Source organism: Salmo trutta, chromosome 17 (assembly GCF_901001165.1).
Source record: "Salmo trutta chromosome 17, fSalTru1.1, whole genome shotgun sequence".
NCBI lineage: Eukaryota > Metazoa > Chordata > Actinopteri > Salmoniformes > Salmonidae > Salmo > Salmo trutta.
The window spans coordinates 20,794,775-20,822,611 of NC_042973.1; the positions used below are offsets into that span (position 1 = coordinate 20,794,775).

Consider the following 27,837-nt stretch of genomic DNA (forward strand, 5'->3'; position numbering starts at 1 on the left):
CCGTCTGAAGAAAGAGTTGGAGAGCATGGAACAATCTGACATAGTCACCAAGGTTACAGAACCGACTGACTGGGTAAACGCGTTAGTGGTGGTGGAGAAACCATGCACAGGCAAGCTCCGAGTATGCCTCGACCCAAGAGACTTGAACAAGGCTATCAAACGGCCCCATTACCCTTTACCGACGCTAGATGGTATCACACACAAGCTAGCGGGAGCACACTACTTCAGTGTCATGGACGCTAGATCAGGCTACTGGGCTATCAAGCTCACAGAAGAGTCATCTAAGCTCACAACATTCAACACACCGTTTGGACGCTACAGGTTCCGTCGCCTGCATTTTGGGATTATCTCAGCCCAAGACGAGTTTCAGCGAAAGATCGACGAAGTGTACGAAGGCCTCGACGGAGTTGTGGCAATTGTGGATGACATCCTTGTCTATGGTCAAACCAAAGAGGAGCACGACCGAAACCTCCGCACGATGCTGCAAAGATCCCGCGAGAGAGGAGTCCGGCTCAACCCCGAGAAGAGCACAGTCAGCGCTACAAAGGTCAGCTACTTCGGACATCTTCTCACAGCGACTGGAATCAAGCCGGATCCACAGAAGATCTCAGCCATAAAAGAAATGGAGCCACCAAAGAACCGTGCAGAGCTGGAAACAGTGCTTGGCATGGTCAACTACTTAGCCAAGTACGCACCCAGCCTCTCCAATGCTAATGCACCCCTGTGTCAACTGCTAAAGCAGTCCAGTGAGTTTCTTTGGGACAAGCAACACGACATTGCTTTCCAGAATGTGAAAGACTTGATCACGAGAGAACCAGGACCAATCCTTGCCTACTACGACCCCAACAAAGAGCTCAGACTCCAAGTGGACGCATCGAAGTATGGACTAGGTGCAGTGCTACTGCAAGAAGGAAAGCCCATCGGCTATGCTTCCAAATCTCTCACAGACTGTGAAATCAACTACGCTCAAATCGAAAAGGAGCTCTATGCCATTCTGTTCGGATGTAAACGTTTCCATCAGTACGTATATGGACGACAAGTCATTGTGGAATCCGACCACAAGCCCCTTGAGTCAATCATGAGGAAACCACTAGCTGCAGCCCCGCCAAGGTTACAGAGAATGATCCTTCAACTACAAAAATACGACTTCACAATCACTTACCGTCCAGGCAAAGACATCCCTGTCGCAGACACACTCTCCAGGAAGTTTCTTACCTACAAGGACAGCAGCCTCAGTGAGGGCATGGACATGCAAGTGCACACTGTGTACAGCAACTTACCAGTTAGTGACACAAAACTGAAGGAGATCCAAGCAGAAACAGACAAGGACTCACAACTCACACAGCTGAGGAAAGTCATACAGGATGGATGGCCTGAGGAGAGGAGAAAATGCCCTCAGAGCGTCTCAGAATTCTGGAACCATTGTGATGAACTATCACAGATCAACGGAATCATTTTCAAAAGAGAGAAAATCATTATTCTACCAGTCTCAGAGAAGAGATTTTGACAAAGATCCATGCTGGACACATGGGCATGGAAAAGTGCAAACAGAGAGCACGGGACATTTTGTTTTGGCCTGGAATGTGCAAACAAATAGAGGACATTGTTGGTAGATGCACCATCTGTCTTGAAAGACGCCCCTCAAATACCAAAGAGCCAATGTTACCTCACTGTATCCCAGACCGACCCTGGCAGGTCGTGGCAACCGATCTGTTCACCTGGAACAACGAGGACTACATCGTAACAGTGGACTACTACAGCAGATACTTCGAACTCGACAAGCTTCACAGCACCTTATCTGCAGCTGTGATACACAAGCTGAAAGCAGCCTTTGCCAGGCATGGCATTGTAGAGACTTTAATATCTGACAATGGGCCCTGTTACAAATCAAATGAGTTTGAATCCTTCACAAAAGCATGGGAGTTCACACATGTCACCACAAGCCCACATTACCCTCAAAGTAATGGCCTTGCTGAAAAATCTGTGCAGATTGCTAAATCAATCATGGACAAAGCAAAAGCAGACAAGAGAGACCCCTACCTCAGTCTCCTTGAATACCGCAACACTCCAGTTGACAACTTCAAATCACCAGCCCAGCTGTTGATGAGCCGCGGACTTCGCTCAACCCTTCCCAGCACCAACCAGCAGCTGCAACCTGAGGTCGTCAGCTACAAGGAAATGCATGAAAAACGTGCACAGAGACAACAACAACAAAAGCGATACTACGACAGGTCAGCTAGACCACTGCCACCACTGATCGACGGAGAGTCAGTTAGAATCCAGGAGCATGGCCTCTTGAAACCAGCAGTCGTCATCCAGCCAGCTGACACTGAACGTTCATATCACGTCCGCACAGCAGAAGGAGCAGTGTACCGCCGCAATCGTCGTCACTTACTGAACACAAAAGAACAACACACTGATGAGATGAACTGTTCCCCTGAAAGAGAACGTGATGGACTCAACACACACACAGCACAACATACACCACACTTACCTGCAACACCACAAGAGCTGTTGACTGACACAGAAGCATGCTCAACATCATATCGCACAAGGTCAGGAAGAGAGGTCAAGCCCAGAGCTGTCCTCGACCTGTGAAATGTCAAAGGGTGTAGGCGGATCGCTGCCCTAAAAGAGTTCCAGACTGTAAACTTGTTATTGAAAGTTAACTTGAAATTCTTTGCTATTGTATTTGTTTGAAATGTTAAGATGTCATTTCTACAGGGAAAGCTGAGTTGCTGAGAATCCCTTGTTTCAAAAGTAACAGTATGTTGGATCATTGTTTCAGAGTCTATGTTGATTCAGTTGGTGTATTATGCAATATAAATGGTTACTTACCTTGAGTTCAAACTACAGAGCATGTATTCAAAAGAAAAGCTTAGAATATGTAAAACATTTGTATTTTGTTTTAAAAGAAGGGGGATGTAATATTCATATGTGAATACATACCGAATTATAATTGGATGCATTTTACCGCTGTATCCTACTGTGCGGTGATTGGTTAAGACCACCCAGACGGTTAGGTCATGGCCAGTTGATCGTGGTTGGAGATAGGCGAACATGTAGTTGTAGCTAGTTAATAAAGAGTTATGTTAAGAAACATCCTGTAGTTCTATGTTTTATTATTTTGTACAAAGCGTACAAAACAAGACAGATAGGTTCCTTTGGAAGCAGGTAGGCAGCAGGCAGCTGCCCCCTGGATTGGGAACAACCATGGTCTGAATTCCAAAGCACAAAAATCGGTATGCTGTGTATACATGTCTTCGTCTAGTCTACCGTCTTTGTATTTAGCTTTGACTGATGACAGATTGTAATACTAACAGAATGTGTTTAGTCCTCTAATGTTAGTTCCAATTCCTGCATTCGGTCAGAGCTGTGCCACTGACTGCTGATGTGGTGAGCAGATGTTCTGTCTGGGTTGTAAACCAGTGCCTCTGTCAGGAATAGATAAGAGGAACACAAAAACTCACAGAGTTAGAAGACTGAGAGCCCCTCCTATCAGCCTCTCAAAGGACTGCTTTGTCTTGTCCACTCAGTGATAGATATATCCCTATTAAACGTATTGGGATCGGTTTATAGTATCTGAATGACTGTGATCCTTTTTTCTCGGGGCTTCAACATGTAAGAGCACAGGGATTTGGCAGGGACCTCTAACTAGTAACAATGTACAGAACAAGCCAACAATGTATGGCGAGCTAGAAACACCTGTCAGATTGGCCGGTTTATATGCTTCAGTTGGTTCTGGGTCTCACGTGCACCCAGATGAAAGCATGCTGTCCTTTATTTGGTGGGACATGTGAGCCTGCTTATATCCCCTGTGCTTTGCATCTCCTCCAGTTCCACTGTTACCTGAGGTCTTCCCTGATAATATTGGATTCCAAAACTCTTTGATGTTTGAAAAAAGAAAAGGGGGAAAGATGAATGGTCCTTTTAGAATAGATAATGCTGCAGTCAGGTTAGGAACATTTCATTCCTCTCCCCAACCTGCCGGTAGAGTGGGCCAGCTGTTTAATGCCTTCTCCAGCCCTGGCATTTCCTGAAGCTGGTCCCGGGCACCTTGGTGAGGCACAGTGAGCCTTGAAACTGGAGCTAGCAGCAGGCCGCCTGGCCCAGAGGCTCTCTCTGTTAGCTGGCTCTGCTGGCACCGCCTGGTCTAGAGGCTCTCTCTGTTAGCTGGCTCTACTGGCACCGCCCGGTCTAGAGGCTCTCCCTGTTAGCTGGCTCTGCTGGCACTGCCCGGTCTAGAGGCTCTCTCTGTTAGCTGGCTCTGCTGGCACCGCCCGGTCTAGAGGCTCTCTCTGTTAGCTGGCTCTGCTGGCACTGCCCGGCCCAGAGGCTCTCCCTGTTAGCTGGCTCTGCTGGCACCCCCCGGTCTAGAGGCTCTCTCTGTTAGCTGGCTCTGCTGGCACTGCCCGGCCCAGAGGCTCTCCCTGTTAGCTGGCTCTACTGCCACCGTCTGGCCCAGAGGCCCTCCCTGTTAGCTGGCTCTGCTGGCACCGCCCGGTCTAGAGGCTCTCCCTGTTAGATGGCTCTCCTGGCACCGCTCGGTCTAGAGGCTCTCCCTGTTAGCTGGCTCTGCTGGCACCGCTCGGTCTAGAGGCTGTCCCTGTTAGTTGGCTCTGCTGGCACCGCCGGTCTAGAGGCTCTCCCTGTTAGCTGGCTCTGCTGGCACCGCCCGATCTAGAGTCTCTCCCTGTTAGCTGGCTCTGCTGGCACCGCTCGGTCTAGAGGCTGTCCCTGTTAGCTGGCTCTGCTGGCACCGCCCGGTCTAGAGGCTCTCCCTGTTAGCTGGCTCTGCTGGCACCGCCCGATCTAGAGGCTCTCCCTGTTAGCTGGCTCTGCTGGCACCGCTCGGTCTAGAGGCTGTCCCTGTTAGCTGGCTCTGCTGGCACCGCCCGGTCTAGAGGCTCTCCCTGTTAGCTTGCTCTGCTGGCACCAACCGGCCCAGAGGCTCTCTCTGTTAGCTGGCTTGATGGCACCGCCCGGCCTAGAGGCTGTCTTTGTTAGGTGGCTCTACTGGCACCACCCGGCCACAGCGCCCCGGCCACAGCCCAAAACTCATTCTGAGTAAAATAAAGCACAGAGGGGCATTAATATCATGAAAAACGCAGTAAAACTCCTAAAGGCATATTTCATCCCTTGTCACATCGGCTGCCAGCGCTCTAAATGCCAACAGAGGATCTGCTAGCATTCCAGCGCATCGCCCGGCGTCTATTAGACTGAGGGTTTGTGGGAGAAAAGTAGCCATGAGAATCCAGCACTGGTGGAAAATCTGATTTGTTAGTGTCACTCCCTACTCCTGTAAGTGGTTGTTGGAGTGAGAGTTCTACCATAGAATGGGGCTGACAGAGAGGAAATGACGGCCCATGCTCATATTGTCTCTGTGTTTCTACAAATCTGATCCACTGAACTGAGTCTGTAGAGATGTGGAGCGGGGTTGATTTTATTTTTCACGTTGATAATTTCCCATCAATGAGTCTTGGCGTTCTCATCTGCCACTGTAGGCCATTGAGTTTATAATGTTTATTATGCATGCATTATGGTAAGTTTGGGTCTTACAGATTACCGAACATTTGTTTTGTTCTTTTTGTCCTGTGTGTCTGTCAGTGTGATGAAATACAGTGACTGTTTTTCTTGTTTTACTTCCCTTTTTCTCTGACATCTTCTTACAGGAAAATGAGACCAAAACATAAAAACAACCTCTTCTCTGCAGGGGTGATTAAATCTCTGCTTCAAGACTCCTGGGGCCTCATTTATCAATATTGTGTAGAAACTATTCTAAAATACTACTTACGAACAGAATTTAGAATGTTTGTACCCATAGAAAAAGTGTGATTTATCAAACAATCCTATGAGGGTCATACGCACAGTGGTAGGAGATAACTGTTGATAAATACCAATTCTTCTCAGTGCTCGTGCACAACCGTGGCTATTTGGTTCAAATCTAATTTTATTTGTCACGTGCGCCGAATACAACAGGTGTAGACCTTACCGTGAAATGCTTACTTACAAGCCCTTAACCACCAGTGCAGTTCAAAAAAGAGTTAAGAAGAGATTTACCAAATAAACAAAAGTTAAAATAAATAAAAAATTAACACAATAAAATAACAATAACGAGGCTATGTACAGGGGGTACCGGTACCGAGTCAGTGTGCGAAGGTACAGGTCAGTCGAGGTAATTTGCACATGTAGGTAGGGGTGAAGTGACTCTGCATAGATAATAAACAGCGAGTAGCAGCAGTGTAAAAACAAATGGGGGGTATCAATGTAAATAGTCCGGGTGGCCATTTGATTCATTGTTCAGCAGCCTTTTGGCTTGGGTGTAGAGCTTTGAGCCAGTGATGTACTGGGCCATTCGCACTTCTGTAGCACCTTACAGTCAGATGCCGAGCAGTTGCCATACCAGGCTATGATGCAACCCGTCAGGATGCTCTCGATGGTGCAGCTGTAGAACTTCTTGAGGATCTGGGGACCCATGCCAATCCTTTTAGTCTCCTGAGGGGGAAAAGGTGTGGTCGTGCCCTCTTCACAACTGTCTTGGTGTGTTTGGACCATGATAATTTGTTGATGATGTGGACACCAAGGAACTTGAAACTCTCGACACGCTCCACTACAGCCCCGTTAGTGGGGGCCTGTTCGGCCTGCCTTTTCCTGTAGTCCATGATCAGCTCCTTTGTCTTGCTCACATTGAGGGAGAGGTTGTTGTCCTGGCACCACACTGCCAGGTCTCTGACCTCCTCACTATAGGCTGTCTCATCATTGTCGGTGATCAGGCCTACCACTGTTGTGTCGTCAGCAAACTTAATAATAGTTTTGGAGTCATGTTTGGCCATGCAGTCATGGGTGAACAGTGACTACCATCTATGGTAAAAATCAGCCCTTTAAAGCCAGTGGGGAATATAGAACGCCGTACCATGAAATAGCCTACAACGGCGCAACCAAAAAAAGCTTAGAACACAACACTGAGTACAACCAAAAGGTTTTATTTGGCTTGCTCGGTTGTAGTTTGACCAGTAAAAATTCAAACATAACTACAAAGCGAGGACATTTACATTTTACATTTTAGTCATTTAGCAGACACTCTTATCCAGAGCGACTTACAGTAGTGAATGCATACATTTCATAAAAAAAATGTATCCCGTACTGGTCCCCCATTAGGACAATTCAAATTGCCTTAGCAATGGAAAATAGAGTTGAAATGAGTAGACAACACTCATTAATAAGCCATCCATCCTCAACAGCTCCCTCCTGTAGGCCACCACATTTAGCAGTGTTTTTTGCACATCACATAACCTATCACCTGCACATTAAGAGTGGAAACCTTTTCTGTTCACATAGTTGAACTCATTTTGTGATGGTGCTTTTATGGTGATGTGGGTGCTGTCTATTGCTCAGTTCATATTTGGGAACCCATTGATGGCAAAGAAACCCCTCTTGACTTCAACCTGTTGTGCGATGGTGTATGGAAATGTTATGTTACAGCTTGTTTTGCTGATGATTGCATCCAAAACATTGGCTCATAGAGGGATGTGAGATGCCGATCTGCAATCTCCCGCAGAAACGTGTCCGTTGCCAAAAACCAGAGGGTAGATAGCACTTTGATGTGCACCGGAATGGAATGTTTGCCTTTCTAAAGTAGGTCTTACATCCTCACAAAGATCCTATGAGATTGGTTTTGGGAAACGATATCTGATGAACCAATCTGTACTTTCTGAAAAAAAGTCCCACCTGTCTCTAAAAACGCACTCTCTGCGAAGTGCAGCGTGTGCCAAATCTTCCAACAAGATCAGCCATTTCTCATTGTCTCACAGTTTTATAGTATTTCAACAGTGGTTTCAATTTCACACGTGCCTCTAATTTAGCAAAATGACTGTACTTTATATTGATTATTATTGTAACAAATGCACTGATATGGTCAAATGATATATATAGCCTGTCAAGATATATTGCATGAATTCACAATGGAAATACAATTCAATCGATAAAAGGCTCACTATCATAATTAGGCCCACTATCATCATTATTAGGCCCACTATCATCATTATTAGGCCCAATATCATCATTATTAGGCCCACTATCATCATTATTAGGCCCACTATCATTATTATTAGGCCCACTATCATCATTATTAGGCCCACTATCATCATTATTAGGCCCACTATCATCATTATTAGGCCCACTATCATTATTATTAGGCCCACTATCATCATCATTAGGCCCACTATCATCATTATTAGGCCCACTATCATCATTATTAGGCCCACTATCATAATAAACAAAAAATGTCAACATATATATTTTCCTCATTCTATGCTTGACAAGCAGTTCCCTCATTCCACCACTTGGCACGTGTGTGTACGCATGGTCATGGCTGTGTGTAAATTCACACACACTCAACCAAATGTTTATACTGATAAATCTCACACTTTGCGTGTACATGATCCTATGCGCAGATTTGTGCCTACATATGATTTGATAAATGAGGCCCCTGTTGTTAGACCTGGTGTAAACTGTGTTAAATCCTCACCCCTGCTAGGACCTAATCCTTATCTCCTCAATACCAGGTTACGGTTCTAGTAGGACTCCGTTTTGTGGCAGGCTCTTTCCCAGCCTCTGAATCCTCCCACTGTGTGTCCTCATACTGTTGGGATGTTAATGGCGATCGCCAGGCCCCATGGACAAGGCCAGATTATCTCCTACTACATCATTGTGATCGGTAGGGAGAAGGTCTCCATAAGACATAATCACTTCCTCACACTGAATTGGACTGTAGCGGTGTTTTTAGTTAGACACACAGTCAGGCCTTCCTGGTGACTCAGTGTGTATTGAAGCAGAGAATCAGCAGTCTGACCAGTAGGAGTGAGAGGGTAGGAAGGGGCGGGGTTATTAGACATATGACTCAGGAAGGACAGTGTGTCACACAGGTTAGGGGCGGGACTCTGACAGGGCTATCAGTTAAGGCTGATAGCAAAGGTGGGAGGGGTTAGGGAGAGTGGAGAGAGGGACGACCGTGTCCGCCTGCAAACGCACTGAGGGATTTACATATGAACATACTGTACTGCAAAACAGATTATTGGTCACACAGTAGTAGAGAAAACAGGTTGGATATTAAGCAGAACCTGGAGTGTTGTTGGATGCTTACTGGCAGGACATTGTTGAATGTGTGTCGTGTTCTAGTTAGAAGGCTGTAACTGTTGACTGTCTCTGAGCCCAGTGTAACTCTCCCTCCCTGTGTGTCCCGTTCAGCTGAGCCCGGTCCACACGAGACCCTCTTGCACTTTGCGGCTCGGCGCGGTCTGCGGAGGGTGGCCCTGTTCCTGCTCGAGCAGCCAGGAGGCAGAGAGGCTCTCAGACTGCCCAACAAGCAGGGCTCTACACCAGTCAGTGTGGCAGAGAAGAGGGGCCACGACCAGCTACAGCAGCTCTTCACTGAGTAAGTACTTGGAACTGGATCACATACTGTATACTACACACAGGATCTAAACATGAATAACCTTTTAATATCCTTTATTACACTAGTAATAACCTTCAGATACATTATTATTATGTTTCTATGGGAGTAGGCTGGCTAGCCAATCGTTTCTACTAACCCTGGGATGGACTGTATGATGAAAATCAGAACTTGCTGAACTAACAGTGTCATCATAATATATTCTGCCGTTTTCAGAGTGTTATCTGTGAATGAAAGGCACAGCCGTCTCCACAGCATTTTTTGGCTCTCAACATCGTCACATCTTTACCTAGTACCTCTTCCTCTTTTTTGAACACATACTCTTGCACTCCTATATTCTTCAAGACATTAGCTAGCAAACTAGGATTTGGAATCCAAATCAACGAGAGGTCTTTATGTAACCATGGGAATGGGAGCAGCTCTATGGTTAGGAGGGGCTTGTTGTGGATATTGAAATGTGTTTGGAGTGTTGGCGGTACACACAGATAAGCAGACAGACCAAGGACAAACTCCGGACTGCTGCTGTAAACCGCTGAAGTCAGCAGAGAAATCCCCACAGAATCCAACTTTATTTATATGCACTTTGTTAAAATACATAAAGTCAGACTGGTATGGGTCTTTTGTCGTGGGATAAAATCACAAAATGTACCTCGAATTAGGAGGATATGTGTACATACTAGATGACAGCTCATAGACTGCACAGCGTTCTCACTGGCTGTGATAGCTATATGGGACTGTTTTCATGTGCTCTGTGACACATCTCAGCTGTACAAAAACACCAGGCACTACATGTACAAGTGGCGGGAAATAGATGTTCTCGGGTCCTTGTATACAAACTGTCAGAGCTTTGTCAGATTTTATCTAGCAAGGGTAGTTCTGTCCTATTGGTAGACAATGAACACAACCTCCACTGGCACCTCACCAAACCAGTTTGTTTACCTGTTCCATCAGTCTCCGTGACACGGTGGTGATCTGCTCTCCAGCTGAGCACATTCCATTACAGAGATCACCTGAGATCATCAGCTTTCTCTATAACATGGAGATTGAGGTGCCGCCCAGTCCTTGACAGAGATATCCTGTGCTGACCAGGAACAGTAAAGAGTTGGCCCAGGGACACTCTCAGGCCACGTCAATGGTGTCTCTCGGTCTGTCTGCGTCACACAGGCTGTCCCCTGGGTCACCGGATCCTGGGTGTCTGTCGGCCGTGCCCTGGTTTTGTGAAGGCGGTGAAACCTTATAACCATAGGAAGGAAAAGGGCCTGGTGGGAGCTCCTCGGAGAGTTGGTGTGTGTGTGTTACAGAAGAGAACCAAGCTGTAGCTATTCTCCATACCAGACCAGCATTTTCTTCTTACCTACACTACCTGTACTCCTTCACCTGGACACCAAGCCTATCTGTCGGATATTGTTAAGGGAGGCTGTTATGTTTTTGAAGTAGTCCTGAGTTAAGCTGGGAGTAGAGAGATTGAGTCACCTGGCTGCTGGTGTTAAATGCTCTGAGACAGGATTAGTTCAGGTCAGGGAGAAGCAGAGGTCCTGCTGTTATTTGGCACAAGAAAACAGTTAGGTGTCATGACTGAATCCCAACTCACTGGAGACAGCATACATGTGCTAATTCCACCTGCTGACTGGGATTAAGTTGGTTAAATTGTATACTAGTAATCTAGTAATAAAGTAGTAAAAGCTCTAACATGTATAGTGCAGTTCTATGTGTTGTTAAGATATCTCCCCTGGATGTGGAGAGAGTTGAGGCTGCCTCCTGGGTGCATTCAGGCCCCACAAAGTGCCTCTGTTCTTCCTCCGCCCTGCGTCTTGCCTTTCAGTCCCCACTGAGTGATGTCAGGGGGTTGCCATGGACACCCATTCAGCCCTTTATTGCCCTGCATTGGCACTGAGCGCCATGAGGCAGGTGAGAACAGCCCTAGATCGCATCACTACTGCAGACCTGGCTTCAAATACTATTTGAAATCTTTTAGTGTTTGCTCTAACCTGCCTGGAGCACCATATGGCCGGGGTTTGCAGTTTTTGGGACTGTTCCATTGGTCCAATAACCCAGGCAAGCTCAATCAAGCACAGATGAAGTATTTTAAATGATTTCAAATACTATTTGAACCTAGGTCTGCACTCCTGTCCCAGGGGCTTCATGGGGCTGGGGCTAGAGGGGGACTTACATACTCCCTCATTCCTTTTGTTTCTAAAGCCCTATTTCCATCAGATTGTTTTGTTGTGTCTCTCATCGGAGTGTACCAGCAGTGACATCTTCACCCCTGAATCAGTTGGGGTCAGTTACACTCATTGTAAGAGAGTAGAAAATATGACTCTACCCAGGCAGAGACAGACCCAGAGCCAGCTCAACAGGACAATACACTGCTATAGACGTTTCGTCCCTGCCGGGGTTTACCCATTACAAGACACATTTAGTCTAGAACCATGAAGGAAACTTAATTTTAGCTCAGCCATGTTTGGTCTCTTTTCTTTATTTTTGTTACTCAGTAGAAGTGTTTTCACGTGAAGTAGATTAGAAAGGGAGAGGTAGTGTTTTCTTTTTCAATTCCACTGATACCGTAGAACAATGAATTAAATACCAGAAAGCTGACCGGGTAGAAGTAGCAATACAATGAAGCTGAACCAGTTTGGAGGTTGGCGGTCGATTGATGAAAGGTTTGGTAGTACACCATGTCTCCAGTGCCTTCCTACCCCCGGAATGAACCTGTCATTCACACTAGGTGATATATTATGGGCGTAGGCAGTGGTGCTGAATGCTGAATCAGTGCTATGTGATTGGGCTACCTCCGTTCTGACACGGTGTGCTCTGTTTGTGTTGGGCAGGGTTGAGACCTTGTCAGAGACCCGGATAAAGACGGAGGAGAGACAGTGTTACCCAGGAGGCCGAGTGCTACAGCACCACCCTAAACTGAACACATACACCCTGACGGTGGACACGTTGCTAGGGAAACCTCTGCCCAGCCTAAAGGGACAGGTGGAGGAGCTACAGAAACTCATACAGCGCCACAGAGACAACAAGGTGAGCTATATAACTCTGCTTTAAACTGTCTACTTTTATCTCTGTCTGCTTTTAACTCTCACATGTTGTTGCTTTAAATCATGACTTAATTGAGTTATTCCTTGCAGCTCCTAATGGAGCAAAGGGCTCATACAGTACAGTATGTACTCTCAGATCCTACAACCAAATCTTGTGTGAACTAGCTAGCTAATTAACATCTGGCAAAAGAGAAAACATGGCCTATTGTGAGTTACCTGTATGCTATCTGTTTGTTTGCTCTGAAAGTTCTTTGTACTTCTAATCTTTACAGGAAGTTAATATGTGTGTGTATGTATAATAAATAGTGTGTGATTTATTATTTGTGTCATTTGTGGGACAGTTATTCACACTGTGTTTCTGTTTGTACTGTAGGAAGATCATGTGCTCCAGCAGCAGTCACCAGATGAGCTGAACACTACAGCAGGATCCAGTGGCATCAGCAACACATCAGCACACTCAGCCACAGAGTCCCAGCCCCCCCACAGCCATGCCCAGCAGCGGAGAGAGGGCGAGACTCCAGCTTTCAGCGCACCATCCTGTGGAGACCAGCAGGAGGAAGCTGATAGAGAGAGGACAGGCGTAATCACTGCCACGCAGGGCAGCAAGGCAGGGCACTGTAAAAGGAACCAGGAAGAGAAAGAGAAGAGGAGAGCAGAGACTGAGACTGAGACGGGCGATAAGGCTGTTGCTGCTCCGACAAAGGCTTCACGAGCCATGGGCCACGCGCAGTCTCAGGAACACACGGAACATACGGAAGCTAAGCATCAGCCCCTAAGGACTACAGGCAGCAGCAGTAGTGGCTGTGGGGACACAAGCGTTCAGAGGACTATGGAAAGGCAGGGCGAGCCTGAGAACATCCAGGAGATGGAGTCAGGGGCTCCTGTGGAGAATGGACAGCATGACGGACATAGCGGTGAGGTTGAGGTGGAGTATGCTGAGGCCACTTCTGAATGTACTCTTCAGACTTTGACGGGAGCTGTGAGCCGCCATGAGGCACAAGCTGTAGAGGAACAGGACTCCGAACAAAGACAGGAAATCACTACAGCAGTGACAAGTTATTCTGTGGAGCCCGAGTGGGCCGATAACAGCAACCAGACCCGGGAGTCTGAGAGGGGCGGTACAGACGAGAGAAAGACAGAGGCAGGAAACCCCAGCCAACAGACCAACGGTAGCACTGAGACAACCAGCAGCAGAAGTAGAGAGACTGACACCAACAGCATGAAGCACAGCCCCATTATGGTGGAGGGAGAGATCAAGAGCAGCCATTCACACGGACCAGGTTACGTTACAGCAAAAGAACCCAGTGAGCAGCAGGTCCTGGATCAGCACATTGAGGATACAGTGGAGGTAGTGGCAACCCCACAACAGCCAAGGCAGGACCAGGATGGCGCCCACAGCCAGGGCCACGAGACTGGGCAGGAATGTGAGGAACAGCCGTCCACTGACTTAGCCAGCAGAACAGCTGAGGACAGAGAGAGTGGAGAGACCATGGGGCGACAACACTGTGATGTCACGGTCCACACATCCTCTTCTGAGGAGGGGGAACTCGTCCAGTCGGTCGGCTGCTCCACAGACAAACTGTCTAAGGAGGGGACAGTCACAGGACAGGAGGCCCCTGGGAAGAAGGTGTCTGTACAGTGGGCATCGCTAGAAGAGGCAGACTCTCTGGCGTGTAGAGAGGAAATAGCAGCCACAGCAGTAGCAGTGGTGGCCGTAGCAGTAGCAGCTGCTGTAGCAAGCCTAGAACAATGCAACTCCAACTCCATGCTGGAGGGAGGCCAGGTACAGGAAGCTGCCGCAGAGAGCCAGAGTAAGCATCAGACCGGACCCAAAGACACTGCACGAAGGTCAGGGGTCATGGTGTCTGAGGCCACTGAGAACCTTAGCACCTCAGACAGGGGTCTGACTGTCTCAGCAAGTCCGTTAGAGGAGGATGTGATGGTCAAGAACCCCTCAAAGGGAGCGGATGAGCCTCATGTCAGACTGGGAGAGGAGAACAGTGATCTGTCCAATACCACACATGGGAGTGAGAATGGAGTGGAGGCCAGACTACCAGGCCTGAGTCTGACACAGGAAGAACGTGTAGAAGCCAGCAGAGAGTGTGCAGACTCCCACTCGCACACGTTGTTACATGATGAAAGGGTTGTGGACAGACAGAGTGCTGAGGTCATATCCTCCTCCTCCTCTATTTCCCCAGAGAGATCCTCAGAGCTGACACATCAGGAGACCATCCCAGAGAGCTCGGCCCCTCCAGCCCCACCTGAACATACACATACACCCAGTGACTCGACCCTGACCACCCTTACACACTCAGACAGTGGTACATCCCTGAATCCAGAGCTGACTTCCCCCTTGGAGCTAGACAATGGAACAGGCCTGGATGACGAGCAGTACAGCTCCTCTGTGGAAGTAGTCATTGGCATGTCCTTGGGCCTTCAGTCTTCAGACACACTGGAAAGCCTGGATGGAGTGTGTGTGAGAACACTGGATACTAAAGAAGAGCATTCTGAAGCTTTAAGACAGCTTGACAAGCCAGTGAAAGGTAAGGCCACATAATAATATACATATCGCTAGTTTGTAGCTAGTTATGGCCCTTTTATATCCTGATTTTGCAGTTTTTGTCTTTGTTTTGCTTGCATAGATATTCTTTTATTGCTCAAGAAGAATGCTTTTAGTATACAGTTTAAATATTTCAAAGAGGAAGATGACTATCGGCACTAGCTGAAATTCAAACAGATTTGGGTCTTGAGGCTAACCTGAAGCTCATATTTCATTTACATGCACCCTCTACTGCAGGGGTCTCCAACCTTTTCTAGCATCATTTTTATAGCTTTCAAATAGACACATTCTTCTATTCTCCCCCTGGTCCTTGGTGTACAAGAGATGTGTTTTCTGTCAATATATCTGGTAAAATAATGGTTAATAAACAACTATAAGGGGCCCCATAAAACTATATTTAGTAATTTCCTGGAATTCAGTTTTTTTTTCAGTAGGCCTAACAGCAGAAACATTCCTAGACCAACACATTCCTCTCTTGTTTAATGCACAATTTAAGGTGAATTACACAAAAAAATCATATTTGTTTAGTTATTTTCCAAGAGTTCAAAATTGGTCTTCTGATGCATTGACATTGACTCAGGACATACATTTTCCTAGTTTTAGATTGTTTTACTCTCAATATTACACTTATTCATAGAGAAATAATGAAAATGTATGTTCTGAGTCAATGTCAATGCATCAGAAGACCAATTTTGAGGTGATTTTCTGTTGTTGTTGTTGTGTAATACACCTTTAATTGTGTATTAAACAAGAGAATGTTTCTGCTGTTAGGACTTCTGATACAGCACTTAGTTTGCAAAACAATGGCCAACCAATTGATACAAATAATCATATTCTGTCAGGTCAGCCTGCTCAGCAATTCACATTTACTTGAGAAGGTTTTTGGGGAAAGTCTTTCTGTCTACCCACAAGACGGTTATCATTAGCATCATTAACTGGCTACGTACAGGGTGATAGACAAATGCGCACACCAAACAGACAGACGAGCAATATTGCTGGAAATTAATTGGCAGATACTGTGTTACGTTGGCATTTTAAGCCAATAGTGGTAACCAGGAGTGAGAAAATGTCAATGTGGCTTTGATTGGATAGTAGCCGGGAGCTTTATGTTTTTGACAGTTTGCGATGGAACGCATGAAAAAAATGCAAGTACTTTCAGAATTGCTTGGCAAGCTACTCATAGTTCGCATTCTTATCTTGTATTATTTCTTATTGTTGTTGCATTGTGGAGAAGGAACCTGCAAGTAAGCATTTCATTGGACGATGTATACCATGCGTATCCCATACATACGACTAATTAAAAACTTGAAACTTGAGGATGGCTGCGAGCTACTGTTAGCTGGTGATCTACCTGTTGGAGACCCCTGCTCTACTGTACACAGTATCTGAGCCTAGCCCAGCTGCTAAGTTCAGGCCCAGTGTGCATCCCTCAAATGCTGTTGAAGTGCACCGCCTGCTCTGAGGCATAGCACACTGTCATATGACTCTGAGCATGTGACCATTAGTTCAGCTATGTGTCAACTGCTGCTAAAGAGAGGCTGTCATTTGTCATGACATTCTGGCGATGTTGAACTACAGAATATTTACGTCAAACAAGTCCCCAAACAGAAACTAGAACAAAATGTAACTTAGCTAAGTCCATAATATTGTCAGCTTCAGTATGTGAATTAGAGAAGCTTGATTTTCAGGAGAAACATAACATGAGACTCTGGCCTCTGGTCCCTGAGTCAGTCTGAAAAGGTTAAAGGCTTCATATCAGTCATTTAGAGCGCTATGTGAATGGAGCTGGCTGTGTATTTATGTATGTCAGTCTGTGTATCCAAGCAACAATACAATGATATCACCAGACCTTACAGTAGGTTCTGAAAATAGAGGTAGCCTGAACGGTGGTCTTCCACTCGGAGCCCCGGGCCAAATCTTGGCAGTCTGTAAGCACATGGCTACGCCCTGGCCCTTTCCCGTCTGGATGGGAATATGAAGTAGAATAGATCCTCTACATCTGCACTGATGTGGTATAAATAGCAGGGCAGTGTTGACTGATGCTCAGCAACATCATTGTTCCCTAATAGAAATGACTGTTTCCCCACACCTACCTCCTCTCTTCCTGCATGACAGCTGGTTTGTTGTTGCTATCCAAATGGTTGTCAAGGCATAGACCATTTTATACATTAGATATTACTGGTATGATTCATTATTATGAGTTCATATTTTGAGTTCAAATGAAGTTTCACTTACTGAGAGGATTCTGTGTTAGTTTGTCCATAAGGTCATTGCTTCATATTCCTCTTCCTGTGTCATCATACAGTCCCTGTGTCATACCTATGTCTCTAACTGTATCTCTCCCCAGACAAAGACATAGTCTGTCCATCCCAGGGAGAAGAGAAGGAGAAGAAGGAATCCCTCTCAGACACGGCAGACTCTACACTGGTGAGTTTATGTTTATGTGTTTATGAATTTACAGTCCCAGGTTGTTTAATAACTTGGAACCTAAGTAAAAACGTACCGTGACTCCAGTTCCCACAAATCAGGGGGAAGTCACATGTAGTCTGATTAATGTAACATTTTTCATGACTGGGAGACTATTTGTTTCTGGGAAGCAGTCTCACCTGACCTCACTAAATAAACCCTTTTTCATGTTTGCCTTCACTTTTGGGGATGTCAGTACAAACATGACGCACTTTTCGGCCTGATAAGTTGAACTCTGTCTTTTTAAAGTCGGGTGGGAAGATATGGGAAAGCTGTGGCCATGCGGTTCACTGTGTGTGTGCGCCCATGCCCTGGCCTAACTGTGCCCTGCCCTGCCCTGTTTAACCAGGAGAAAAGAAAGATGACCTCACTGTATCTTCTCTCCCCTGAGAGGAGTGATATGAGGGGTGAGAAACAAGCCGTAGAGGAGGCAGAAATAACATAGTCTGACAGCAGCAGCAGAAGTGTGAAGGAAGGGAGGGAGAGGAAGTGTCTTATTACCAGCATGATACATCCACACCAGCAGGGCCAGGGCACTGCCCTCCATCACAGCTCTAGAAACATATCTCTTCCTATGGGAAGCCATATTGTTTCATACCCTTGTCATTCTCCGTTTTTTACCACCTGGTTCTAAAAGGTGACCTTCTATTGTATAGTAGGTATAAGAAACTTGGTGGTTCGAGCCCTGAATGCTGATTGATTGACAGCAATGGTATATCAGACCATTTATTTTTACTGTTCTAATTTCGTTGGTAACCAGTTTATAATAGCAATAAGGCACCTCTGGTGTTGTGGTATATGGCCAATATACTGGACCACGGCTAAGGGGCAGTATCCAGGCACTCCGCGTTGCGTCGTTCTTAAGAACAGCCCTTAGCCGTGGTATATTGACCATATACCACAACCCCTCAGGCCTTATTGCTTATTGATGTTATGGTGAGGGACTGACCTTGCAGATGTAGGCAGCCTTCCTTTGTGGTTGTCTTGTGGTGTTTTGTGTCAGCATAGGCCACAGAGCCTATGTGACTGGGATGATCTCATACTGTATACTTCATTCATGTCATATGCTTCAGCCACAAACACATGGTGTGTGGCACCACTGTTGCAATCACACAAACAATCACACCACAATCTCACAGTGTGCTCGTCATCGATGTTGTTTAGCTTAAACTCTGTCTGCAACTATGATAATTGTCTTTCCTCATGAGGTACTTTAGTATTGTTCAGCTCTAATTTGTTCTGTACTTCTCTTCCCCCCCACACTCTGTGAATGTGGTGGAGCTGTGCTGCTCTCATGCTAATCTGGGGAGTGGCATGTAGACATATACAGTGCCTTCAGAAAGTAGTTATTCCACATTTTGTTGGGTTACAGCCTGAATTAAAAATGTTTCACCCATCTACAGTACACACAATAGCCCATAATGGCAAAGTGAAGACATGTTTAAAAAATTTTTTGCAAATGTATTGAAAATTAAATACAGAAATATACCTTTGGCAGCGATTACGGCTGTGAATCTTTCTGGGTAAGTCTCTAAGTGCTTTCCACACCTGGATTGTGCAACATTTGCCCATTATTATTTTCAAAATTCTTCAAGCTCTGTCGATTTGGTTGTTGGTCATTGGTGGACAACCATTTTCAAGTCTTACTATAAATTTTAGATTCTTCAAAGTAGCCACTCTTCGCCTTGATGACAGCTTTGCACACTCTTGGCATTCTCTCAACCAGTTTTGTGTTGAGGAAAAAAGTAAATTGCTTTGCCACATTTTTTGCAATGTTACTTTCATGCCTTGTTGCAAACAGGATGAATTTGGAATAGGTCTATTCTGTACAGGCTTCCTCCTTTTCACTCTATCAATTAGGTTGGTAATGTTAGCTTATAATGTTGTTGATCCATCCTCAGTTCTCCCCTATCACAGCCAATATACTCTGTAACTGTTTTAAAACCCTCAAGTCAATTTCCGCGCCCCGCAGCGTTGCAGTTTTTGACAGTGCGCCTGGCACCTACTACCAGACCCCGTTCAAATGCACTTAAATCTTTTGCCTATTCACCCTCTGAATGGCACACATGCATAACCCATGTCTTAATTGTCTCAAGGTTTAAAAATCCTTCTTTAACCGGTCTCCTCCCCTTCATCTACACTGATTGAAGTGAATTTAACAACTGACAACAATAAGTGATCCCAGCTTTCAACTGGATTCACCTGGTCAATCTATGTCATGGAAAGAGCAGGTCCCCCCCCCCCCCCAAAAGGTTTAGGCACTAGACGGTTAAAGTCACAATTGGCCTCATGGTGAAATCCACCACATCCATCTCCGGCAACTGAGTTAGGAAGGATGCCTGTATCTTTGTAGTGACTGGGTGTATTAATACACTTTCCATGCTCAAAGGGATATTCAATGTCCATTTTGTCGGTGCCCTCCTTTGAGGCATTGAAAAACCTAACTGGTCTTTGTGGTTGTATCTGTGTTTGAAATGCACTGCTTGACTGAGGGACCCTACAGATAATTGTATGTGTGGGGTACAGAGATGAGATAGTCATAAAACATCTCCTGAACTTATTTAGGCTTGCCATAACAAAGGGGTTGAATACTTATTGAAGACATTTCAGCTTTTCATTTTTTATTAATTTGTAAACATTTCAAAAAACATAATTCTACTTTGACATTATGCGGTATTGTATGTAGGCCAGTGACAAGATATATCAATTTAATAAATGTTTAATTCCGTCTGTAACACAACATCATTTGGAAAAGGTAAAGGGTGTAAGTAGTTTCTGAAGGCAGTGTAGACAGGGCCACTATCACAGCTCTCTCTTGGCAAGACTCCCACCTCCCTACATTGTTAGCATTTGAGAGGAATTACACTAACTCTGGAGCACTCTCTCTTTTAAGAAACTCACACAATGTTGTGTGTAATTTCAGACTATTGTTTTAGTTGCTGAAATCAGTCGTTTTGGATAAAAAATGTCATTTTATGTGACGTCGGAGCTCCAGTCCGCCAACACTAGTCGCCGCTCAACTCCGTCGTAAATCATGAAGTTGAGTTTAACAGGAACAGGAACCTTGACACTTTTTTTTCAATGGTAAATGGCCTGAGTAAACTATCTTATTTATTCACAATCTTTGGTTTCTGCCTCATTGATTATGACAACGTGTCAGAGAGACAGATTGGAGGAGATGCCTGGAATTATAACTTGATGCTTGTCACCAACAGAGAGACGTCTTACATCAACTGGAGCTGCATGTTGGCCGACAGACAATACATGGATCATACAAAGGAGAATATAGAGCACTTACAAATTCACTATTACATTGATGATATAAAGTAAGATGTTACGTTTGTGGAATGCTTTGTGTTGACATGCATCACAGATTTTAGTGTGAAGGAGGTAATGCGAGGTACAGTTGAGTAATCTTCGAAAAACAGAACTCTTGAGTACTGTGGGGGAAGAGTTGCAGAGAGCAGCCTGGAGAGAAGTAAGTCCTGAAAGACAGAGCAGATGGAGCTTCTGTTCCTGCCAGCCCTGGCTGTGTCCTCAGGCACCCCCTTGTGTTGTGTTCTAGTATAACTACCTCCAGATGTGTGCTTGGGCTGCTCTCCGCTACAATTCATATGGTTTAACAAGAAAAAGACAACACAGATTATTAAAAGTTGTTTTTATTCTTCTCCAGAAGCCTTGGTTCAGTAATATTTTAGAGGCATTCATGAGAGCCTGCAGTTTAGTCAGCAATTGTGATTAGGAAGGGTAATGATTTTTTGAGTTTTCACAGGTTACCAAAGCGAGCATGTTAAGGCTGTTATAAATCTGGCACTCGTCCTTACTGCAGTGAAATGGGCTGTCTGGGCACTGTACAACTTAGTAGGTCCTGAGGCTGCTCAGTGCTCCATTCATAACAGGAAGGAGGTTTTCCACCATATTGTTTGATTTTGGGGACGATTGGGTTGGGAGGAAGGGGTAGCTTGTGAAGTCTTCAGTGAGATTGATCAGTGGAGCTAGACAAACACACTGAGCCTGTTCATAGCTCACTGAGTCTGACCATGGTGAGTCTAGCTGTCGTGAGTGTGTGAGAGAAGGGGAATATCAGTCGTTTCGCTAAGTCTTTACACATGTCCCTCTTCTTCTCCCTCCCTCTGGTTTCTCGTCCTCTTCCTCCGTAGGTCCTCTGTAGTTGTACAGCAGTATACACGCTTAGAAAAAAGGGTTCCAAAAGGGTTCTTTGGCTGTCTCCATAGGAGAACCCTTTGTGGTTCCAGGTAGAAGCCTTTAGGGTTCCAGGTTGAACCCTCTATGGAAAGGGTTTTACATGGAACCCAAAAGGTTTCTACTTGGGTCCAAAAAGGGTTCTTCAAAGAGTTATGGGGACAGCCAAATAACCCTTTTAGGTTGCTGCCATGCTATGTTGTTGTCTTAGGTCTCTCTTTATGTTGTGTTGTGGTGTCTCTCTTGTCATGACGTGTGTTTTGTCCTATATATATTTTTTAAATGTATTGTCCCAGCCCCCATACCCGCAGGAGGCTTTTTGGTAGGCCGTCATTGTAAATAAGAATTTGTTCTTAACTGACTTGCCTAGGTAAATAAAGGTTCAATAAAAAATGTAAAAAGTCTAGATGGCACATTTTTTTTCCTAAGAGTGTATGAGGAAACATAACCGTGCAGTTTGTTTTTCTTTCTTTCTCTCTAGCCCCTTTCTTTCTAACACCTACTGTAGGGAGGTCCTACACCAGCGTAGGTCCTATAGGGTTATAGTCCTATAACAGCCTACAGTGAGGGAAAAAAGTATTTGATCCCCTGCTGATTTTGTACGTTTGCCCACTGACAAAGAAATGATCAGTCTATAATTTTAATGGTAGGTTTATTTGAACAGTGAGAGACAGAATAACAACAAAAAAATCCATAAAAATATATGTCAAAAATGTTATAAATTGATTTGCATTTTAATGAGGGAAATAAGTATTTGACCCCCTCTCAATCAGAAAGATTTCTGGCTCCCAGGTGTCTTTTATACAGGTAACGAGCTGAGATTAGGAGCACACTCTTAAAGGGAGCTTAAAGCCACCTCTTAAAGCCACCTGTCCACAGAAGCAATCAATCAATCAGATTCCAAACTCTCCACCATGGCCAAGACCAAAGAGCTCTCCAAGGATGTCAGGGACAAGATTGTAGACCTGCACAAGGCTGGAATGGGCTACAAGACAATCGCCAAGCAGCTTAGTGAGAAGGTGACAACAGTTGGTGCAATTATTCGCAAATGGAAGAAACACAAAAGACCTGTCAATCTCCCTCGGCCTGGGGCTCCATGCAAGATCTCACCTCGTGGAGTTGCAATGATCATGAGAACGGTGAGGAATCAGCCCAGAACTACACGGGAGGATCTTGTCAATGATCTCAAGGCAGCTGGGACCATAGTCACCAAGAAAACAATTGGTAACACACTACGCCGTGAAGGACTGAAATCCTGCAGCACCCGCAAGGTCCCCCTGCTCAAGAAAGCACTTATACATGCCCGTCTGAAGTTTGCCAATGAACATCTGAATGATTCAGAGGACAACTGGGTGAAAGTGTTGTGGTCAGATGAGACCAAAATGGAGCTCTTTGGCATCAACTCAACTCGCCGTGTTTGGTGGAGGAGGAATGCTGACTATGACCCCAAGAACACCATCCCCACCGTCAAACATGGAGGTGGAAACATTATTCTTTGGGGGTGTTTTTCTGCTAAGGGGACAGGACAACTTCACTGCATCAAAGGGACGATGGACGGTGCCATGTACCGTCAAATCTTGGGTGAGAACCTCCTTCCCTCAGCCAGGGCATTGAAAATGGGTCGTGGATGGGTATTCCAGCATGACAATGACCCAAAACACACGGCCAAGGCAACAAAGGAGTGGCTCAAGAAGCAGCACATTAAGGTCCTGGAGTGGCCTAGCCAGTCTCCAGACCTTAATCCCATAGAAAATCTGTGGAGGGAGCTGAACGTTCAAGTTGCCAAACGTCAGCCTCGAAACCTTAATGACTTGGAGAAGATCTGCAAAGAGGAGTGGGACAAAATCCCTCCTGAGATGTGTGCAAACCTGGTGGCCAACTACAAGAAACGTCTGACCTCTATGATTGCCAACAAGGGTTTTGCCACCAAGTACTAAATCATGTTATGCAGAGGGGTCAAATACTTATTTCCCTCATTAAAATGCAAATCATTTTATAACTTTTTTGACATGTGTTTTTCTGGATTTTTTTGTTGTTATTCTGTCTCTCACTGTTCAAATACACCTACCATTAAAATTATAGACTGATAATTTATTTGTCAGTGGGCAAACGTACAAAGTCAGCAGGCGATCAAATACTTTTTCCCCTCACTGTAGGTCTTTTTTGGTTATGGTCCTGAACTAGCCTCGGTCCTAAGCCCAGAGCTCCATAGGTGCCATGTATTTAGCAGAGACCCAGTCTCTCTATGTTTGTATGCATCAGGGCTTTACAAAGGCCCCTTCACAGTGCTCCCCCTTCCCTCCCTCCCCCTCTACCACCTCTCTCAACCCACCCTGACCCACTGCCTTTTATGATAATTGATCCTTCTTTCAGGGGAAGAGCTGCGCCCACACCACTATGCTAACTGAGCAGGCAGCATGGGAAATTATACGCTTATTGACATTTTGTGAATTCTGCGTTCTTAAATGTTTTGAAAGGGCTGTTATTTACAGTAGGCGTGTGTTGAGAGTTTGTTGTGGTATGTGAACGACTGCCTTCAAAAAGAAGGCCGTCGTTTGTTAGTGCAGCACGAGAGGCTGGAGGAAATATGGAAGTGTTTACTGTTAGAACGGTCGGGTGGGGGCGGGGCACGCAGATCAGTCTCAATAGAAACAGGAAGCTTTGGCTATGAGGGTGATTTGTGTGTGCGTGTGTGTGCATTTCTGTGTGTGTGCATTTCTGTGTGCATTTGCATTTGTGTGTGTGCCCTTGAGAGTGTTCTGTGCTGTTTTCTCATTTTCAGGCTATGCACTCTGTGTGCACACTGTGTTTCTATCAGCTTGCATGGCTTTGTCCTGTCTTTGCTCTCGTGTGTGACTTCCTATTCAGAATGGCTGCTAAGCCAGACTGCCAGTTGATAGAACTATCTTAGCAATTGTAATAATGATGTAACAATGTGAATTGGTTGGACATTTCTTGCGAGTTACACAGTCGGAAGGAAAAAGGGAAGCTAAACCACATGTCTTCCCCCTTCTCCATAGTGATAGGTTTTAACCAATGAGAACGATCTGACTAGAAAACCCCCCTAAACAAAATGGGCACATCATGTATTTTTGTCTGTTCTTTTCTGTTCCTCTCCTAATGTTATGTGTAGTGTGCCCTGGGGAGTAGTAGGATTAGGGCCAAGTTGCTCTTGTTTCCAGGGGTTGTGTTGCGTTCCGCTCAGCTGCCCAGACGTGTTAGTTAGAACTGAAGGAACCCCAGCCGTCTCAAGTCTCTCTCTCTCTCTCTCTCTCTCTCTCGTCATGTGGACAGTTTGTAAATGTTGCCATGCTTCCAGCTGTTTGTCCTTTCCATTGATCTGTCTGCAGATGGAGTTTTTTCCTGCTTTTTTTCCAGTCTTTCACACAGAGGGCAGTTCTGCATTCTCCTTTGCTTCTGTTCCCGGTGGTTGAGGTCATTTTACTCACATTGAGATATGAATTGTGAGCTTACTGATAAGCTTGGGATGTTTACCATGCATTTACTGTTTCTACTTAAATATATGTTTTTAATTAAAACAATTATTAACTATAGTGTTATTTAATAGAAACCTATGGGAGAAGTAACAGTATTTGATTTTGATTATTTGTGTAGTTGTTTCACATTTTACTGCATTGTTAGGAGCTAGTAACATAAGAATTTCACTGCACCCACTATAACATTTTCTAAACTGTGTATGTGACTAATACACTTTTATTTGATAGTTTCCCTTAGGAAAATACTTATCTTTCTTCCTTACGGCCGAGGAGTCACAGTTTGTAGGAGAGCATCCCTCTCCTGCAGTCAGGATGGCAGTATTCAGGGCTGGCCTCAGAGGCTTCTCTCATGGCTGGCTACCTTAGACTATTTCCAAAGACACACGCTCTCTCCCTGCTGCTCAGCATCACTGCACAACACTGTTCAACTCATCACTAAAGAGACACAGGAAGAGGAAATAGATGGAGATAGAAGGGAGGATAAGAGGACGGGAAATGAACACAAAATGGAAATAGATGAATAGAGGAAAACAGCCAAGAAAGCAGTATCAGTAAAAGGGAGGAGAGGAAAAGAGGGAGAGGCTCAGTGAGTAACAGTGAATTTGAGAGGAGGGAGGAGTGTGTGGGAGAGAGGGAGGGAGGGTCAGACCCAGGGGCTGGTTCTGTGAGCAGATGTGAGAAGAGTTGCTCATTTTCCCAAAACTTTACGAAGGACTCCACAAGCCTGGGCTTCATGTTGGAATCTAGCGCCTTTCTGTTAATAACCACTCCTTTTCACTGCCTGGAAAGATGTACGAGCGACACAAGCGGAGGTATAGTCTGCGTGGAAAGGGGGAGAGAACAGTGGATGTCGTTTTGATAAAGGTATGGATGGACAGAGAATCTTTTCAGTTGCCACATGAGAGAGAGCTCTACTCCTATGGATATGGTCATGGAAATATTTTGGAACTAGTTGTTATAAATGTGTGTTTTGTGTTTTAGCTTTTCTTCTCTGCTGTATCCGTGTGGTAACAAATTAGATTTCATATATACGCTGCAAAAATGGCTCACATTTCATGTCACAGAAACATTATTTAGTCGCTGAGTGTGTATTTGTCTGGTTGTGTCTAATTGTTAGCTGTTCCTCTGTGTGTGCTCAGGAGGTGTGGAGTGTGTGTGTGAGCCATTGGTAGATGGGCACACTGACAGCCTCTAGGAGTGTGCTCTCAGGGTGGAGTTTGTTTTTGGATGGAGAGTGGAGGCCTGCAGGCCAGATCCCATTAATATCATTCTCTTTCCCTCTTTCTCTCTCTTTCATTCTGTCTTTCTCTCTTTCTCTCTCATTCTCTCTGTTTTCTCTTCCTTTCTCTCCTCTCCCGCTCTGTCTCTCTCTCCCTTTCTCTTTCTATCACTCTTTCTCCTTGTTTATTTTGGTTGACTCTTTGTCTGTGTGCAAAGTGAGTCACTGAATACAATGCTAGGATTCTGCATGTGATGCATATTCGGTTGTCTGTGTGTGTTGGGATAGATTATGCCTCAAATATCTCATTGACTTGTCAAAACCTGTCCCCTTTTTATTTCTACAGATAAAACATTTTATTTAAAAAAGAATACAGCTTAGATCATGTTTTTCCATAGATATTCAAAGATTAAACCTTATAAAACAGGCAAACCTGAATTTGTTTTCTGTAAAACACAATTATTGCTCAAGGGTATGGCAACCTTTTCAGTGGAGGATGAAGGATTTGAGTGATATTCATAGCATCTCTCACATCATTATCACTTCAAGCATGTCTCCCTACTGTAGCTGGGTGGCACTGGGAACAGTGGTGGAATGTGTCTTGTGGGCTTTGGGCTGGTGAATATACAGTATATGTAGTGGTAAGGAAGGGCACTTTATTTGTATCTGAGAGAGGCCAGCCCAAATCAGCAGAGCCTGTTCAAGCACTTGGACAGAGTAGAGTGGCCTGTGCATTAGGTGTGTGATAAGGGGTCAGACTCTACCTTTGGGCTTGAGACCTGGGACCTCTCCTCTCTGCTCGCCATCATCTTTGGATGTCACAGAACAGGCCAGACTAGCAGTGGACAGTGATGAGATTTGACACCTGGTAGGTCGCTCCGCTTGGATGTCGGCCCACCACCTCAAGCTCAACCTCGACAAGACGGAGTTGCTCTTCCTCCCGAGGAAGGCCTGCCCGCTCTAAGACCTCTCCATCACAGTTGTCAACTCCATGGTGTCCCCCTCCCAGAGTGCAAAAATCCTTGGCGTGACCCTGGACAACACCCTGTCTTTTTCTGCAAACATCAAGGCAGTGCAGGTTCATGCTCCCGCAGGTTCATGCTCTACAACATCTGTAGAGTACAACCTTTCCTCACACAGGAAGTGGTGCAGGTCCTAATCCAGGCACTTGTCATCTCCCATCTGGACTACTGCAGTTCTCTGTTGGCTGGGCTTCCTTCATATGCCAAAAAACCCCTGCAACTTATCCAGAAAGCCACAGCCCACCTGGTGTTCAACCTTCCCAAGTTCTCCCATGTCACCCCGCTCCTCCACCGACTCCACTGGCTTCCAGTCGAAGCTTGCATCCACTACAATACCATGGTGCTTACCTACAGAACAGCAAGAGGAACTGCCCCTCC

General features: G+C 45.4%; 1 protein-coding gene across 8 annotated transcripts in view; it reads left to right on the forward strand.

Annotated features, from left to right (window-relative positions):
• The window catches only part of LOC115151834 (A-kinase anchor protein 13), a 172,448-nt gene that overhangs the window by 90,355 nt on the left and 54,256 nt on the right, over window positions 1–27,837 (forward strand). For all 8 annotated transcript variants that reach the window (XR_003867369.1, XM_029696105.1, XM_029696100.1 and 5 more), the window contains exons 5-8: window positions 9,247–9,433; window positions 12,280–12,475; window positions 12,866–15,035; window positions 17,400–17,479. Coding sequence is in view for 7 of the 8 variants with exons in the window: in XM_029696105.1 (XP_029551965.1) it covers window positions 9,247–9,433; window positions 12,280–12,475; window positions 12,866–15,035; window positions 17,400–17,479 (2,633 nt within the window). In the remaining variant the exon portion in view is untranslated. The remainder of the gene's footprint in view (window positions 1–9,246; window positions 9,434–12,279; window positions 12,476–12,865; window positions 15,036–17,399; window positions 17,480–27,837) is intronic.